General features: G+C 37.5%; 1 protein-coding gene across 1 annotated transcript in view; it reads right to left on the bottom strand.

The window, feature by feature from the left end:
• The window catches only part of LOC128571007 (zinc finger protein 316-like), a 64753-nt gene that overhangs the window by 31463 nt on the left and 13599 nt on the right, over window positions 1–19691 (bottom strand). Inside the window, exons 4-5 of the mRNA XM_053570706.1 lie at window positions 5894–6020; window positions 2669–2764 (exon numbers count right to left, since the gene is read on the bottom strand). Of these exons, the coding sequence (XP_053426681.1) occupies window positions 2669–2764; window positions 5894–6020 (223 nt within the window). The remainder of the gene's footprint in view (window positions 1–2668; window positions 2765–5893; window positions 6021–19691) is intronic.

Here is a 19691-nt window from a genome sequence, read left to right as displayed (position 1 = left end):
AGGCTGAGGTAGGAGAATTGCCTAAGCCCAAGAGCTGGAGGTTGCTGTGAGCTGTGACGCCAGGGCACCTACCCAGGGCAACAAAGTGAGACTCTGTCTCTAAAAACAAAAGAAAAACAAACAAACAAACAAAAAAACCCACAAAAAATAAAAACAAACAAACAAAATACTTCTAAATAACTCAAAGGTCAAAGACACCACAATATAAATCATTAAATATATTAAGCTCAAAAATTATGAGGATGCTACATAAAAAGTGTGATATATTCCTGATAGCTTTAATAATTAGAATGATCAAGAATCAATGATACAAGTATCCAATTCAAGAAGTTACAAAAGACCCACAAATTAAACCTTCAGAAGGTAAAAAAATGAAATAATAATAAAGAGCAGAAAGTAATAAAACAGATAAAATATAATGACAAAAGATTACAAATGGTTCTTTCAAAGCAAATAAACTCTAGCGAGACTAAGATAACAGAAAGAGGACCATCCCTTCAGATCCACATGAACATTTAAAAGATAACGAGGAGGCACGCCAGTAAGATTAACACTGAGATTAAATAGAACAATTCCTAGTTAAATATAATTTGCTAAACCGGAAAAATAGACGTAATAAATATGAATAGTCTATAAGTACTGAAAGTATAGAAGCCGTCATCAAACATCTTCACAATAAAAGCAGGAGGCCAAGAGGGCTTTCTGGTAAACTCCATGTCCCATAAGAAATATAAGTTTCCTTCTCTCATGACTCTTTCCTCACTATCAGCTGATGATCTTGCCTCGCACATTAGAAAACATGGCAACCATCACAACATCATCCCATCATCAGTGGACCCGTGTGGGCACCCACCTTCTCCATCATCCCCAGTGTTACAACACACGAGTGGCCTCCCTATTCAAGGTAAATTTCTTCTTTAACATTCTAGATTTTATCTCCTTTAACTTCCTCAATTTTGTCTTTCAGTGATGCTGTCTTTGGCAATATCGATTTCTACCTCTCCACTGAGGTAAAATCCTATTAGCACTCACACATGCCACAGAAACCTCCATCTCCAAAATAAAATGGGTGCTCTTTTTCTTTAATTTTTATATTATTTTTAAGAGATGGGAGGTCTCTGTCACTTGGCCTGGAGTGCAGTGGTGCGATCATGATCATAGCTCTCTGCAGCCTTCAACCCCGGAGCTCAAGCAGTTCCATCCCTACCCCTGCCACCCTTCCAGCCTCCAGATTGTCTGGGACCACAGACCCCCCCAGGGCTGGCAGTGTTTCTTGACTCCATTCTTTCTTTAGTTGCTGCTCCATTTTTCCTTCCCTCTTCACAGTGGGGAAAACTCCTTCTCTAAACTTGTCTAAACTATCTCCAATGCCTACTCACTCTTAAGTATACATAATATTTGATATATAAAAAGAATATACATAATATGTAACACATATATGAGTTATGAGTGGTATTATAATAAAATGAATATTCAAATTAACTTGAATCCATTTCTCTCAGACATCTCTAACTGCCATCACCCGACTCAAAGTTACTATCACCTCCTGCCTAGACTACTCTAACAGCTTCAACTTACTGTCTGCATAAAGCAGCACCTTTAAGTTTTAGCTCCATAAACAGAGTTATTTTCTAAAAATCCTCTCCAGGCTTTTTCACTTAGATCATCTACAAAGGCCTGACAGCTCCTGACTCTCTGACCTTCTTCTGTACTAATTTCCCCTCACTTCAACCACAACAGCTTCCTTTGATTTCTGGAACAACATGACATACTTTTCTGTATCAGAACCGGGCCCTGCTGTTCTCTTTGCCTGGAATGCTTCTCTTCTCCTCTGCCCTCCTCTGGCTTCTTCTGACCCTTTAGGTCTCAGCTTAAATGTTGCTCCTCCAGAAGCTCCCCTGATCACCATGTCTAAAGGAGGTACCCTCATATCACCCCAGTTTATCTCATAGCTGAAAGGCATTGCAGCCACCATTTAGTTTGTTTTTATTTACTTGCTAGTTGCCAATTGCCCAAAATTTAATCTTCATGAAGGAGAATGAAGGGACCACCATCTAGTCCATTTTATTCACTGCTGTAAGCCCTAGTATCTAACCCAGTTTACAGCATATAGATGTATAATAAATACTGATTAAAGAAATGAATATTGTATTTTAATTCTCAACTGACTACTTGCTTGTACTCCCAATTAGTTAAGAACCTGGAGGACAGGAAGAGGGCTCCCCCAAGGTTTCAGCAGTCTTACAGGTGAAGAAAGTTAAATAATGAGTTAATAGGTTTACCTTAAAAAACATCAGTGGGGACCATTATGAAAGCATTTTTAGGAAAATGAAGGAAGAAATGTGAGATATTAGTGAAATAGATGAGAAAAATGTAAAGTTAACTACAGAAGATAGAACTGAAAGGAATTTTATGTTTGAATAAAGAAGAAATGAAGAATAATTATGAAAATCATGTTCCCAGGAAAGCAGAGAATGGGATAGAGAAAAAAGTGGAGGACAGAGAAGGGAGACTGAAGAGGGAGTGAGAAAGATGGACTGAGAGACAGGGGGATTTTCTTCTGCTGAGACAGCTTTGAGCAAAGATACTGCTGAAGATATTTCAGATATTTTGCTGAACATCCCTCCATGATCTATTACTTGAAATAAATCCCACTTTCTTAACTCACCTGGATAGGGTGTTCTTGTGATTTCTCTCACCATGGCCCATGGTCCTTTCCCATTCTCCAAATGGGATATCATGTCTGGTTTGGAAACTGCAAGCCCTGTTCAGAGAAAAATAAATAGGAGTTGATTGGAGCTGTAAGGAAGAACTATTGCCAAATTCAGTCCCAGTTCTTAATTTTCTGTGCAGAATGGCCATTATTGAAAGTTGTTTTTTAACATTTTATTTATTTTATTTTATTATTTTTTTGAGACAAAGTCTTAGTCTGTGTCCTGGGTAGAGTGCTCATAGCAACCTCAAACTTTTAGGCTCAAGCAATCCTCATGCCTCAGCCTCCCAAGTAGCTGGGACTACAGGCTCCTTCCACAATGCCTGGTTAGTTTTTCTGTTTTTTAGTAGAGATGAGGTCGCTCTCTTGCTCAGGTTGGTCTCGATTTTCTGAACTCAAGCAATCCACCTGCCTCAGCCTCCCAGAGTGCTAGGATTACAGGTCTGAGCCCCCATGTCTGGCATTATAAAAAATTTTAAGAGTGGCATTATCCAACACAGCAGGGATCCTCAAACTACGGCCCGCAGGCCATATGTGGCCTGCCAAGGACATTTATCCAGCCCGCTGGGTGTTTTTGCCACCGCTGCCTGTCCTGCTTAGCAGCCGACTGGTCCCGGCCCGCAGTGCACATGTGTGGAATGTGCGCCACACTCTCCAACTCCCCTCCTTCTCTCTCTCAACTCCTCCTCTCATTCTTGGGACTAACTGATGCACACTTGCATCACTTGTTATGACTAGCAGTGACAAATATGGAACCAGACACTGACCATCTCATTAACCAAAAGCCAGGCCCATAGTTCCCATTGAAATACTGATAAGTTTGTTGATTTAACTTTACTTGTTCTTCATTTAAATACTGTATTTGTTCCCATTCTGTTTTTTTACCTCAAAATAAGATATGTGCAGTGTGCATAGGAATTTGTTCATATTTTTTTTTAAACTATAGTCCGGCCCTCCAACAGTCTGAGGGACAGTGAACTGGCCCCCTGTTTAAAAAGTTCGAGGACCCCTGTAATACAGTATCTGATAACCATATATGGCTATTGAAATTTGAATTATTTTTATTAAAAAAATTTCTTTTTTTTTTTTTTTTTTTTTGTAGAGACAGAGTCTCACTTTATGGCCCTGGGTAGAGTGCCGTGGCCTCACACAGCTCACAGCAACCTCCAACTCCTGGGCTTAGGCGATTCTCTTGCCTCAGCCTCCTGAGTAGCTGGGACTACAGGCGCCCGCCACAACGCCCGGCTATTTTTTTGGTTGCAGTTTGGCCGGGGCCGGGTTTGAACCCACCACCCTCAGTATATGGGGCCGGTGCCTTACCGACTGAGCCACAGGTAATATATGGGCACAAATAATTAGGTTACTTTTTTTTTTTTTTTGCATTTGTTAGGTAAAGTCCAAGCTGTAGTTGAGCCTTTCACCCAGGAGGTGTATCCTATATTCCTACCTTGTCCCTGTTTGGTGAGAACTGACAAACCTCCTCCCTCCTTCCCTCTCCTTCCTCTTTCCTCCCACGACCTTTCTAGAATTTAATTGTGTTTTTCTCTTGTGTGGGCCAGTGCTTTCTCATCTACTGGTTTCATACTAGTACTGAGTAATTGGATGCTTGGTTTTCCATTCTTGTGATAATTTACCTAGGAGGATGTACTCTAAATCTTCCAGGTTAATACAAAAGATGTAAAGTCTCTATTGTGGCTGAATAGTATTCCATAGTATACATATACCATAGTTTTTTACTTATCCATTCATGAGCTGATGGGCACTTGGGTTGTTTCCACATCTTGGTGATCGTGAATTGAGTTGTGATAAACAATTTAGTGCAAATGTCTTTATGGTAAATTATTTTTTTCTTCTGGATAGATACCTAGTAATGGGATTATTGGATCAAATGAAAGGTCTACTTTTAATTCTTTGAGGACTCTCCATACTTCTTTCCAAAAATGCTGTGTTAGTTTGCAATCCCACTAACAGTGTTCCCTTCTCTCTGCCCCCACACCAGCATCTGCAGCTTTGGGACTTTGTGATGTGGGCTATTCTGACTAGAGTTAGGTGATATCTCCAGGTGGTTTTGATTTGTATGAAATTTGAATTTAAATCAATTAAATTTTAGGCCAGGTGTGATGGCTCATGCCTAAAATGCTAGCACTTTGGGAGGCTGAGGTGGAACAATCACATGAAGCCAGAAGTTTGAGACCAGCCTGAGCAACATAGTGAGATCCCATCTCTACAAAAATTGAAAGATTAGTTGGGCAGGCGGTGGGTGCCTCTAGTCCCAGCTACTCAAGAAGTTGAGACAGAAGGATTGCTTGAGTCTGAGTTGTGGTGAGCTATGATGATGCCACTGCAGTTTAGCTCAGACAAGAGAATAAGACTCTGTCTCAAAAAAAAAAAAAAAGTGCAATTTAAAATTCAGTTCTTCAGGCTCAGCGCCTGTGGCTCAAGTGACTAAGGCACAGCCACATACACCTGCGCCAGTGGGTTCAAATCCAGCCCAGGCCTGCCAAACAACAATGATGGCTACAACCAAAAAAAAAAAAAAGTAGCTGGGCATTGTGGCAGGCACCTGTAGTCCCAGCTACTTGGGAGGCGGAGGCAGAATTGCTTGAGCCTAGGAGTTGGAGGTTACTGTGAGCTGTGATGCCACGACACTCTACCCAGGGCGACAGCTTGAGGCTCTGTCTCAAAAAAAAAAAAAAAATTCAGTTCTTCAGGTGGACTGCCCAAATTCCAAGTGCTCAATAATGGCTACTACCTGCCATATTGGACAGCACAGATACAGAACATTTCTATCATAGAAGAATGTTTTATTGTGCAGAGATGTTCTAGATGATTACAAAGATACCTCAAAGGAGCTCAATACTATGATCTAGATTTGATGGAATAATCTGAGTTTACTCCCGTCTACGGAAGTGGCTAGGAAAACTTTGGTTCGAAATCTGTAACATTGTCAACAATGTCCAAGATGCCAAGGAAATAAGTATTTCTTATTCTACCATAGGCAGACCAGTTAGTTAAGAGAGAGGAATAGCATAACTCCCAACAACATTCCCCTAAGATGAAGAGATTTTTGACACCTAAACTCTAATCCAAAATTTAGTTAAGAACTTTAGAGGATCTATATCTTGGGCAAACCTGGTAAAATGGGCAGACAGAACAACACAGAGGAGACGTTGCCCTTACCCAGGGAGGCCAGATTCCTGTAATTCTCCAGCATCACATCCTTGTGCAGGTCCCTCTGTGTAGGGTCCATCAACCTCCACTCCTCCAACGTGAAGTCTACAGCCACATCTTTAAATGTCACTGATTCCTAAAATAATTACACTGTGATCACTCAGAGACTACACAATTAGACTTGTTAGGCAGAATAATACATATAAAACTGGAGAAGAACTCCAGAAATCACAATCACCAAATTATTATATAGGTCAGCCAGTTAATCCTGTATGAGATGTATGAATCTTTCCAGTGACAAGAACTTAAAACCATGAAAGGAAGCTTATTCCATCTTCAGAGTGTCACCTGATAGCAGGAGTTTTTATTTTATTTTATTTTATTTTTTTAAAGAGATTACATAAGGTCATTTAATATTGATAACATGAAGGTATAACGGTTTTCATGCTTTTTATGCAAACAGCATATATTGTCAGTAATAGAAACATTAGCAGAAAGACAAAAGTGAGATGCTTTGACATGTCGCCATCAACCTAGTAAACCAAGTAAACAAAACTAAATGTTAGAGAATTTCAATCACGTGACAAACAAATTGGAGGTAATAGATGTATACACCTATATGATCTAAAAGAGATAATCTCTGGATGCCCTCAACACAGTTTTTTCAGAGGGCAATTTGGTAATATGTAGCCAAAGTCTTTGAAATGTGAATCTTCTTTAATCCTGAAATTTTATTTATTTATTTATTTTTAATAACTACATCTGACTGTCTATAAATATTGGCCCTACTGCATTATCTGGAGTCAACAGTATGGTTTCCTCCCTTCCTAGAAAGTATTTAAAATACTTGATAACAGCTAGTAGTCTCCACCCAAATCATCTTTCTTTCTTAAAACCCTCATTTATGTAAAGTATCAATTTTATTTCAGTTCCAATCAATAGAATATGACTTACTAAGAGATATATTTTTCCATTTAGATTGTGGATATAGAATAAAAAAATAGAAGAATGAGTTATACAACGTTTTTAATGGTTGCTTATTGGGAGAAGGAGGAAACAGTGTAGAGAGGAGGGCTGCAATGGAGGCTCAGCTCCTTTGAATATTTGGCTTTGTAGATCTGACTTTTGAAACATAATACTTCATATTATTACAAAATGAAAATTAAAAAAGCAATCCCTAAAAATTAAAAGTAAAATGAAACTAGTTGGTAGCATACCCATTCATCATAGAGGAACAATTTGAGTGACTTTAAAATACTTTAAATCCCTCATGAGATACATCCTGAGGAAAAAAAGAACTGTGAAACAAAAACAAAAACAAAACACTTTCAGTAAATAATCGTATTGGTTGTAGTGATGGAAATGCTGAAATGCTATTCTGCAACTACTGGGTAGGTATTGTTGGATAAAGCAAATCAGCATATTGATGTCATAAATTTGGCATGGGAGAAAGAAGATACAAATGTAATAATGACAAGATAAAGTTTAAAACTTCATAGCTCCAAATCTGAATTGGAAGTATCAGTATAAAATAATAAAGTATTTTATGTTTAAGGAAAGAATGAAACGTATTTCCTAGCTTCATCTACTAAAAGGGCTTAGGGACAATAACGAATGAGGCAGCGTTATGCAAGTCTGCTGTGACCTGTAAACATTACCTCCTACTCTAAGGAACCAGGGCCTGGAACATTCTGACACAAAAAGCAAGGAAGCTGTCCAGAACTACCAGGCTTACGTCTGACACACTGGGGCCAAGCTGAAGAGGCATCCTCTTGCCAATAATGTGAAAACTTGGGGAGCAATACAGATTTCAAAAATGTCTAATATGGTCATATTTATGAGTTTATAATAAATTATTTTTTAAAAACCTTTCTCATCTTTGGAGAATGCTGGAAACTGGCAAATTAAAAAAAAAGTATCAACTGTTTGTCCTTCCTGTCCTATGCAAACTACACATAGTTTGTATAGTAACCAAATTAAATAGTTGATGAAGGGAGGTTGTCCTTTATGGAAGTACTCCAGCTAGTAAATGAAAAAGGAGTAAAAATTAAAACATCACCACTCTGAAACCTCTAATGAATTAAGGGGTCATTGGGGGCTGCTAACATAAGAGAAAGGCCTCAATTAGGCATTACATATATTCTGATGGTATATACCCGCCAGCAATATGAAATAACTCTGCCAGAAATATCTTAAAAATCAAAATAACAAATAATTTAAAGAAAATACAGGGACAGAGGAGTGTGTTAAATAATCCTAAGGGAATGTAATCAGTAAAATCCATATTGTGTGAAATTCTAAATTAATGCTCTATCACTTTGGCAAACCCGGTAAAATGGGCAGATACAACAACACACAGGAGACATCATCCTTACCCAGGGAGACCTATAATTCTCTAGTATCACATCCTTGTACAGGTTATAGCAAATATAAATATATAAATATATATAAAAATATTTCCAATAGAAATATAATGCAAGTCATATATGTGACTTTATATTTTCTAGTAACCAAAATAAAAACAAAAAGGAATTGGTGAAATTAGTTTTAATAATATATTTCACTTTGTCCAATATATACAAATATGATAATTTCAACATGATAAATATTAATTTAAAACTTTACACTATTTTTATCATACTAACTTTTTGAAATACAGTATGTATTTTAAATTTATAACACATCTCAATTTGGACTAGTCACTGTGGCAGTTCTGAAGACTTAACTAGTGTAAAGCATTTAAAGAAATCTGTCTCCTTTAATCACTATGTTAGCCACGCAGAGATTTCAATGGCCACATGCAATAAAGAATACAGACTTTACAGATTAGTCCCAGAAAGTTACTAAACAAACAAAGCTGCTATAGCAGCAGCAATTGCAACAACAAACTCTGAAGAAGGGAGTTGATTTCAATAGCGACTACATTATATTATTTAAAATATCTGGCTTTCAACAAAAAATTACAAAACATACAAAACATCCATCCATATATATGGATCCATATACAGTAAACACCCCCCACCCAAAGTAGTCAACAGAAACTCTTCCTCTGAGGAAGTCAAGATATTGTAACTATTAAATACCTATTATGCTCAAAGACCTAAAGAACCACGTGTAAAGAATTTTTAAAAATTCTGAGAATGCTATTTTACTAAATAGGAATTCTACAGATGAAAAGCACAATAACTGAAATAAACACATCAGTAAGACATAACAAATTTAGACATGTATTCGCTTAAAAGAACCTCATAATACTAGAAGCAAAAATTTACATAATTATAGGGTTAATGAGACAATTGAACAGTAATAGCTAGAGACAGTGAAAGCAGTGCTGAGAGGAAAATTTATAACTGTAAAATGACTAGATTTACAAAAGAAGACATCAAGTCAATAACCTAAATTTATACCATAAGGAGGTAGAAAAGAGGAAACAATATTCTTTTAGAAAGGAAATAAAAAAAATGTTAGAATGAAGATAAAAATACAGAACAGAAAAACAATAGAGTAAATCAAAGACAAAAGTTGTCTTTGGAAAGATTAAAAAATGTCAAGACTTTATCTAAAATAAAAAAAGAGAAGACTCAAATTATGAAAACCTAAATGAAAAAGAAGACATTTCAATTGACCTTAAACAAATAAAAGGATTATAAAGAAATAGTATGAACAATTGTTTCCTAATAAATTAGATAACCTAGACATGAACAAATTTCTTATAAAGATATAAGATAGATTTCTTATAGAGACATAAGCTGCCAAAATTAACTCAAGACTACATAGAAAAATTTACCTAAACTTTCCATGAAGAGAAGCCTGGGTTCAAACAGCTTCACTAGTGAATTCTAACCAAGAGTCCAAGAATTAATTATTAAATTCTTTGCTACTAACTCATCCCCCAAATGGAAGGGAATAATTCCAAACTCATTTATGAGGCTAATATTACTAAAATTAGACAAAGATATCAGAAGACCACTACGAACCAATATTCTGATGAAAACAGATACAAAATTTTCAACAGAATACTACCAAAATAGATTAAGCAACAAATAAATATAGTATGCACAATGACTAAATGGGATTTATCCCAGGAATGCAAGGGTTATGTAATATTGAAAAATCAGTCAATAAATTAAAGAACATATTCATAGAATAAAGAACAAAACCATACAATCATCTTAATAGACTCAAAAAAGTGTTTGACAAAATTCAACAAACTTAGAAACAGAAGCAAACATCATCAACCTGATAAAGATCTTCTATGAAAGGGGCAGAGCAAGATGGCAGCCGAGTAACAGCTTCCTTGCATCTGGGCACCGTGAGTCTGGGGAGATAGGACTCCAGGCATCTCTGGCTGGTGGGAACTGCCTATCATCACTCCTATGAGGATACAGGGAGTCAGCGAGAGACTTCTGGACCCCAAGAGGAGGACTAAAACAGTGGAAAACCAGCAAGTGGTCGCGTGTGTTCAATCCGTCTAAACCCGCCCACAACTGTAAGTTCAGTAGCAGTGAGACTGCAAACCAGAAAGGCCTTACCTGTGAACTGTTTTGATGTCCTTGGACTTGGCACTGAGTTGAACTGCCTTGGGGAAGGCCTGAGCGGGAGTGCGGAGAACTTTGGCCGTTGTCTAGGGCCCCAGTCTGAGCCGCTGAGCCAGACGGAGCTACTAGTGTTTGGCGGTGGGTCACATGGAACCATTGTCAGTGATCTGCCCCGGCAAGCTCCGCCCTCAGGGTTGCAGAGCTAGAAACGGGTGGGAGCTGGTAACCCAGCAACCAAGTAGCCTAAGGGTGGGGTCTGAGCCGCCTTGCAGCCCTAACCCTCAGGGGCAGAGTGAGACTGGTTTTGGCACACTGGGTAAGTGGATAGCCACTTCAGCAGTGATTCCAGTGAGAAAGCTGGGAAAGCTTCTGCTCAGCAAGTTTACAAGTTCAAAGTGCCTTTTAAGTGGGCTGAAGAGAGATTTAGGCTGTCTACCTGCTGGGGTTTGAGAAATCAGCAGCCTCCAGTCGTATCAGAACTGTGACTAACATCTCATACCCCAAAAGACCACGTGTTGCCCAGACAATATTCAATAACATATACAAACTGCTTTGTTTTTGGTTGTGTATTTTTTTTTCTTTTTTTTTGTTTGTTTGTTTATTTTGACGTTGTTGATGTTCTTTTGTTTCTTAATTTCAATCTTTTCCATACAGATCCCTTTTTCTTTCTCAATTTTTCTACTTTAATTATAATTTCCCATTGCTGCCTTTTTTAATAACTACAACTTCATTTTTGCTAGTGTTTCTACCGCTATCACTTGGTTTTTCACCCAATTTTATCTCCATAAAGTTTTCTGTTTGCTTGTTTTGGTTTGATTTATAGCATTTTTGTCTTTCCTCTCTACTTGGTGGAGGTGGGGTACTGTGTCTGACCAGGTTAGCAAAGAGCTGCTGACCTCAAGGGAACCACCCAACTGGGCACCCAACCCCCAGAAGGTGGGGTTTTTTAAGGTTGTGTCAAAGTACCCTACTGTACACCTATATTGCCCTGTATCCCTCTTTCTGTGCCTCTCTTCTTTTTGTCAATATTCCTTATCCCCACCCCCTCTCCTTTCTCTACCTTTCTTTTTTTTCTTATCACTCGGTCCTCCTTTCTTTCATCCCTTTTTTGCTCTTCAACCTTCTCACCTTTCTGGTCCTGTAACCCTTAGTCCACAGGCACAAGAACTTAAAGAGCAAGAGGAAGTGAAAGGAAAATTAGGGCAAGGAAACAGATAAAAGAAATCACTCATGAGGAAGAATCAGCAGAAAACTCCAGGCAACATGAAGAACCAGTCGAGAACAACCCCGCCAAGGGACCATGAGGTAGCTACTGCAGAGGATTCCACCTATACAGAAATGTTAGGAATGACAGAAAGGGAATTTAGAATACACATGTTGAAAACAATGAAGGAAATGATGGAAACAATGAAGGAAACTGCTAATAAAGTGGAAAATAACCAAAAGGAAATCCAAAAACAGAATCAAATCAGAGATGAACGAAATGAAGAATATAAAAAGGATATAGCAGAGCTGAAGGAAATGAAACAGTCAACCAGGGAACTTAAAGATGCAATGGAAAGTATCAGCAACAGGTTAGACCATGCAGAAGAAAGAATTTCAGAGGTAGAAGACAAAGTTTTTGAGATAACTCAGATAGTAAAAGAGGCAGAAAAGAAGAGAGAGAAAGCAGAACGTTCACTGTCAGAATTATGGGACTTTATGAAGAGTTCCAACATACGAGTTATAGGAATTCCAGAAGGGGAAGAAGAATGCCCCAGAGGAATGGAAGCCATACTAGAGAATATTATAAAAGAAAATTTCCCAAACATCACCAAAGATTCTGACACACTGCTTTCAGAGGGATATCGGACCCCAGGGCGCCTCAACTCTAACCGAGCTTCTCCAAGACACATTGTGATGAACCTGTCCAAAGTCAAGACAAAAGAAAAGATTCTGCAAGCTGCCAGGAGTAAGCGCCAGTTGACCTACAGGGGCAAATCCATCAGAGTGACCTCAGACTTCTCTAATGAAACTTTCCAAGCAAGAAGACAATGGTCATCTACCTTTAATCTACTTAAACAGAACAATTTTCAGCCCAGAATTCTGTACCCTGCTAAGCTAAGCTTCAAAATTGATGGAGAAATCAAATCATTTACGGATATACAAACATTGAGGAAATTCGCCAAAACAAGACCAGCTCTACAGGAAACTCTTCAACCTGTTCTGCACACTGACCACCACAATGGATCAGCAGCAAAGTAAGAACTCAGAAATCAAAGGACAGAACCTAACCTCCACACTGATGCAAAAGATAAAACTAAGCAGTGGACTCTCACCAAATAAGACGAATAGAATACTACCACACTTATCAATTATCTCCATAAATGTTAATAGCTTGAATTCCCCACTGAAGAGACATAGATTGGCTGACTGGATTAAAAAACACAAGCCATCCATTTGCTGTCTGCAAGAAACACACCTGGCTTCAAAAGACAAATTAAAGCTCCGAGTCAAGGGTTGGAAGACAATTTTTCAGTCAAATGGAATTCAGAAGAAAAGAGGAGTTGCAATCTTATTTTCAGATACATGTGGATTTAAAGCAACTAAAGTCAAAAAAGACAAAGATGGTCACTTTATATTGGTCAAGGGAAAACTACAAGAAGACATTTCAATTCTAAATATCTATGCACCAAATTTAAATGCTCCCAGATTCTTGAAACAGACCTTACTCAGTCTGAGCAATATGATATCTGATAATACCCTCATAACAGGGGACTTTAACACACCTCTTACAGAGCTGGACAGATCCTCTAAACAGAAATTAAACAAAGATATAAGAGATTTAAATGAGACCCTAGAACAACTATGCTTGATAGACGCATATAGAACACTCCACCCCAAAGATAAAGAATATACATTCTTCTCATCACCCCATGGAACATTCTCCAAAATTGATCATATCCTGGGACACAAAACAAATATCAACAGAATCAAAAGAATTGAAATTTTACCTTGTATCTTTTCAGACCATAAGGCACTAAAGGTGGAACTCAACTCTAACAAAAATGCTCGACCCCACCCAAAGGCATGGAAATTAAACAATCTTCTGTTGAATAACAGATGGGTGCAGGAGGAAATCAAACAGGAAATCATTAACTTCCTTGAGCATAACAACAATGAAGACACAAGCTACCAAAACCTGTGGGATACTGCAAGAGCAGTTTTGAGAGGAAAATTCATCGCTTTAGATGCCTACATTCGAAAAACAGACAGAGAGCACATCAACAATCTCACAAGAGATCTTATGGAATTGGAAAAGGAAGAACAATCCAAGCCTAAACTCAGTAGAAGAAAAGAAATCTCCAAAATCAAATCAGAGATCAATGAAATTGAAAACAAAAGAATCATTCAGAAAATTAATGAAACAAGGAGTTGGTTTTTGAAAAAATAAATAAAATAGATAAACCATTGGCCAGACTAGCTAGAAATAGAAAAGTAAAATCTCTAGTAACCTCAATCAGAAACGATAAAGGGGAAATAACAACTGATCCCACAGAGATACAAGAGATCAGCTCTGAATACTACCAGAAACTGTATGCACAGAAATTTGACAATGTGAAGGAAATGGATCAATATTTGGAATCACACCCTCTCCCTAGACTTAGCCAGGAAGAAATAGACCTCCTGAACAGACCAATTTCAAGCACTGAGATCAAAGAAACAATAAAAAAGCTTCCAACTAAAAAATGCCCTGGTCCAGATGGCTTCACTCCAGAATTCTATCAAACCTTCAAGGAAGAGCTTATTCCTGTACTGCAGAAATTATTCCAAAAAACTGAGGAAGAAGGAATCTTCCCCAACACATTCTATGAAGCAAACATCACCCTGATACCAAAACCAGGAAAAGACCCAAACAAAAAGGAGAATTTCAGACCAATCTCACTCATGAATATAGATGCAAAAATTCTCAACAAAATCCTACCCAATAGATTACAGCTTATCATCAAAAAAGTCATTCATCATGATCAAGTAGGCTTCATCCCAGGGATGCAAGGCTGGTTTAACATATGCAAGTCCATAAACATTATGCACCATATTAACAGAGGCAACAATAAAGATCACATGATCCTCTCAATAGATGCAGAAAAAGCATTTGATAAAATCCAGCATCCTTTTCTAATTAGAACACTGAAGAGTATAGGCATAGGTGGCACATTTCTAAAACTGATTGAAGCTATCTATGACAAACCCACAGCCAATATTTTACGGAATGGAGTAAAACTCAAAGCTTTTCCTCTTAGAACTGGAACCAGACAAGGTTGTCTTCTGTCACCTTTACTATTCAACATAGTGCTGGAAGTTCTAGCCAATACAATTAGGCAAGACAAGGAAATAAAGGGAATCCAAATGGGAGCAGAGGAGGTCAAACTCTCCCTCTTTGCTGACGACATGATCTTATACTTAGAGAACCCCAAAGACTCAACCACAAGACTCCTAGAAGTCATCAAAAAATACAGTAATGTTTCAGGATATAAAATCAATGTCCACAAGTCAGTAGCCTTTGTATACACCAATAACAGTCAAGATGAGAAGCTAATTAAGGACACAACTCCCTTCACCATAGTTTCAAAGAAAATGAAATACCTAGGAATATACCTAATGAAGGAGGTGAAGGACCTCTATAAAGAAAACTATGAACTCCTCAGAAAGGAAATAGCAGAGGATATTAACAAATGGAAGAACATACCATGCTCATGGCTTGGAAGAATCAACATTGTTAAAATGTCTACACTTCCCAAAGCAATCTACCTATTCAATGCCATTCCTATCAAAGTACCTACATCGTACTTTCAAGATTTGGAAAAAATGATTCTGCGTTTTGTATGGAACCGGAAAAAACCCCGTATAGCTAAGGCAGTTCTTAGTAACAAAAATAAAGCTGTGGGCATCAGCATACCAGATTTTAGTCTGTACTACAAAGCCATAGTGGTCAAGACAGCATGGTACTGGCACAAAAACAGAGACATAGACACTTGGAATCGAATTGAACACCAAGAAATGAAACTAACATCTTACAACCACCTAATCTTCGATAAACCAAACAAGAACTTACCTTGGGGGAAAGACTCCCTATTCAATAAATGGTGTTGGGAGAATTGGATGTCTGCGTGTAAAAGACTGAAACTGGACCCACACCTTTCCCCACTCACAAAAATTGATTCAAGATGGATAAAAGACTTAAATTTAAGGCATGAAACAATAAAAATCCTCAAAGAAAGCATAGGAAAAACACTGGAAGATATTGGCCTGGGGGAAGACTTCATGAAGAAGACTGCCATGGCAATTGCAACAACAACAAAAATAAACAAATGGGACTTCATTGAACTGAAAAGCTTCTGTACAGCTAAGGTGACGATAACCAAAGCAAAGAGACAACCCACACAATGGGAAAGGATATTTGCATATTTTCAATCAGACAAAAGCTTGATAACCAGGATCTATAGAGAACTCAAATTAATCCACATGAAAAAAGCCAACAATCCCTTATATCAATGGGCAAGAGACATGAATAGAACTTTCTCTAAAGGCGACAGACGAATGGCTAACAAACACATGAAAAAATGTTCATCATCTCTATATATTAGAGAAATGCAAATCAAAACATCCCTGAGATATCATCTAACCCCAGAGAGAATGGCCCACATCACAAAATCTCAAAACTGCAGATGCTGGCGTGGATGTGGAGAGAAGGGAACACTTTTACACTGCTGGTGGGACTGCAAACTAGTACAACCTTTCTGGAAGGAAGTATGGAGAAACCTCAAAGCACTCAACCTAGACCTCCCATTCGATCCTGCAATCCCATTACTGGGCATCTACCCAGAAGGAAAAAAATCCTTTTATCATAAGGACACTTGTACTAGACTGTTTATTGCAGCTCAATTTCCAATTGCCAAAATGTGGAAACAGCCTAAATGCCCACCAACCCAGGAATGGATTAACAAGCTGTGGTATATGTATACCATGGAATACTATTCAGCCATTAAAAAAAATGGAGACTTTACATCCTTCGTATTAACCTGGATGGAAGTGGAAGACATTATTCTTAGTAAAGCATCACAAGAATGGAGAAGCATGAATCCTATGTACTCAATCTTGATATGAGGACAATTAATGACAATTAAGGTTATGGCGGGGGGAAGCAGAAAGAGGGAGGGAGGGAGGGGGGTGGGGCCTTAGTGTGTGTCACACTTTATGGGGGCAAGACATGATTGCAAGAGGGACTTTACCTAACAATTGCAATCAGTGTAACTGGCTTATTGTACCCTCAATGAATCCCCAACAATAAAAAAAAAGAAAAAAGAAAAAAAAAAAAAAAAACAGATCTTCTATGAAAACCCACATGTAACATCATACTTACTGGTAAACAGCCAAATGCATTCCCCCTGAGATCATGAACAAGACACACATGGCCGCTCTTCCTACTTCTATTCAATATTTTACTGTATGTTTTCACAAAGGAAACTAGACATGTAAAATAAATACAAGGTATCCAGATTGTATAGGACAAAGCAAATTTACACATGCAAATGTATAATCTCTATTTATAGATAAAATTATCTTGCATATGAAAAACCCTAAGAAATACAAGAAATATAAACACACACACACACACACACACACACACCACTCTCACCCACCCATTATAGCTTAGGCTTTGTGGCTCACACCTATACACCTATAATCCAAGCTACTTGGGAAGCTGAGGTAGGAGTCTGATAGGGGTTGTACTGAGCTATGATGATTCCACTGTGCTAATTCTAAAAATAGAGAAATAAATATAACAAAACAAAAAGCCCCCACTAGAAGTAATAAGCTAGTTCACCAAGTTTCAGGATACAAGATCAATGAACATTTCAAAAAGAAATTAAGAAAAAAATCTACTTACAATAGCAAAAAGAATAAAATACTTAGGAATAAATTTAACAAGACTTGTACACTGAAAACTACAAAACATCACTGAAAGAAACTGACAGATACATAAATAAACGGGAAGACACCATGTTCATATACTGGGAGACTTAATCTTGTTAAGACAGCATTATTCCCCAAATTGATCAACAGATTTAACACTGGCCCTATGAAAATTCCATATGACTTTTTTTTTTCTGAAATAGAAAAGGTGATCTTAAAATTCATATGGGAACACAAGGGCCCCCCAGTAGCCAAAAAAACCTTGAAAAAGAACAATGTTGGGTGGCAATTGTGAACTGAGCTGCAATAAACATCATCTAAACAAAATGCAATAAACATTCTAGTGTAAAAAAAAAAGAATGAACAATGTTGGGGAATCCTACTTTCTAATTTCAAAACTTACTTTAAAGCTATGGTGCTTAAGACGTTGTGGTACCAGCATAAGGACAGGTATTACATCAATGGAAGAGAACTGAGAGTCTATAAATAAATCCTTACATTTATGTTCAGTTGATTTTCAACAAGGGTCTTTTCTTTCTTTCTTTCTTTCTTTCTTTTGTTTTTTTGCAATTTTTGGCAGGGGTTGGGCTTGAACCTGCCACCTCTGGCATAGGGGACCGATGCCCTACTCCTTTGAGCCACAGACACCGCCCCCAACAAGGGTCTTTTCAATGAATGATGTTAGGTGGATATTCACATGCTAAAGAATACAGCTGAATCCCTACCTCAAACCATATATTAAATTCACTCAAAACGGGCTATAGACCTAAATGTAAGAACTAAAACTATAAAACTCTTAGAAGGAAGGATAGAGGAAAATCTTCATGACCTTTGATTTGGTCATGGACTTTTAGATATGACACCAAAAGCATACTAGAAAAAAGAAAAAAACCAGATAAGTTGGATTTCATAAAAATTAAAAACTTTTATGCTTCAAGGGACATAATCAAAAACTCAAAAAGACAACCCAGTACAACTACAGTTTGGACTCTGCCTAACAAATGCAAACAATGTAACCTAATCTTCCGTACCCTCATATTAATCTGAAATGAAAGAATCCCCCACAAAAAAAGAGTACACGGAAAGCTCTCTCATGCTTTCCATCACATGATGGCAGAGTGAGAAAGTGCCATCTGTAAGGAAACGGGTCCTTATCAGACACTGAATCTTCCAGCGCTTTGACTGTGGACTTTCAGCTGCTAGAACTGTAAAAAATAATTTTATTTTTAAAAAGACAACCCAAAGAATGTGAGAAAATATTTACAAACCATTTATCAGATAAACAATTTATAACTAGAAGATATAAAGAAATCTTACAACCCTAAAATAAAAAAAAAGGCCCAATAAAAAAAGGGCAATGGACTTGAATAGACATTGCTCCAAAGAAGATATACAAATGGTCAATACATACATGAAAAAATGCTCAAGAAAATAAGATACTATTAAATAAGATACAAGAAGATATACCATTTCACATTCAACAAGATGTATATAACAAAACAGACAGACATTATCAAGAGTAGTTGAGGATGTAGCGAAACTGCAACCCTCGTATAAGTACATTGATGGTGGGAATATAACATGGTGCACCTGTTTTGAAAAATGATCTGATAGCTCCTCAATATGGTGTCACATCACATCATTCCAATCCTAGGTATATATACCTAAGAAAAATAAAACATACACTCACACAAAAGCCTGTACACAAGTGTTCATAGCATCATTATTCACTACCCAAAAGTAGAAACAACTCTAAACTATCCATCAACTGACTAATAGTTAAACAATATCTGGTGGAACCATATAACTGACTGTTACTTGGCCATAAAAGGAATAAGTACTGATACATCCTACAACACAGATGAACCCAAGCATGAAGGCAAGCAGTCGCAAAAGACCACACAGTATATCTAATTCCATTTATATGAAATATCCAGAATAGGAAATCTACAGAGACAGAAAGATTAGTGTCTGTCAGAGGCTGTGAGGAGGAGGAATGGAGAATACTGCTAACACATACAGGGTTTCCTTTGAGGGATGATGAAAAATCCTGGAATTAAATAGCAGTGATGGTTGTAGAACTCTGTGAATACATGTATATTTAAAATCCAGTGAAATGTATACTTTATAAATTTCATAATAGTATTAGGAAGTTATTCTTTCCCTCTCAGGGAAAAACCAGTAAAGAAACAACGATAAAAAAAAAAATCAGGGAGTTGTGTTAGGTGAAGAACAAATCACACTGCCTATGGTGCACCAGTTTTATTTTCACTTTCCATTCATTTTTTCTTTCAATGACTGTCGTGCCTCAG

This window comes from Nycticebus coucang, chromosome 18 (genome assembly GCF_027406575.1).
Source record: "Nycticebus coucang isolate mNycCou1 chromosome 18, mNycCou1.pri, whole genome shotgun sequence".
Lineage (NCBI taxonomy): Eukaryota > Metazoa > Chordata > Mammalia > Primates > Lorisidae > Nycticebus > Nycticebus coucang.
Note: the sequence above shows the minus strand (reverse complement) of the source record. Positions and strands in the feature narration are given on the sequence as shown.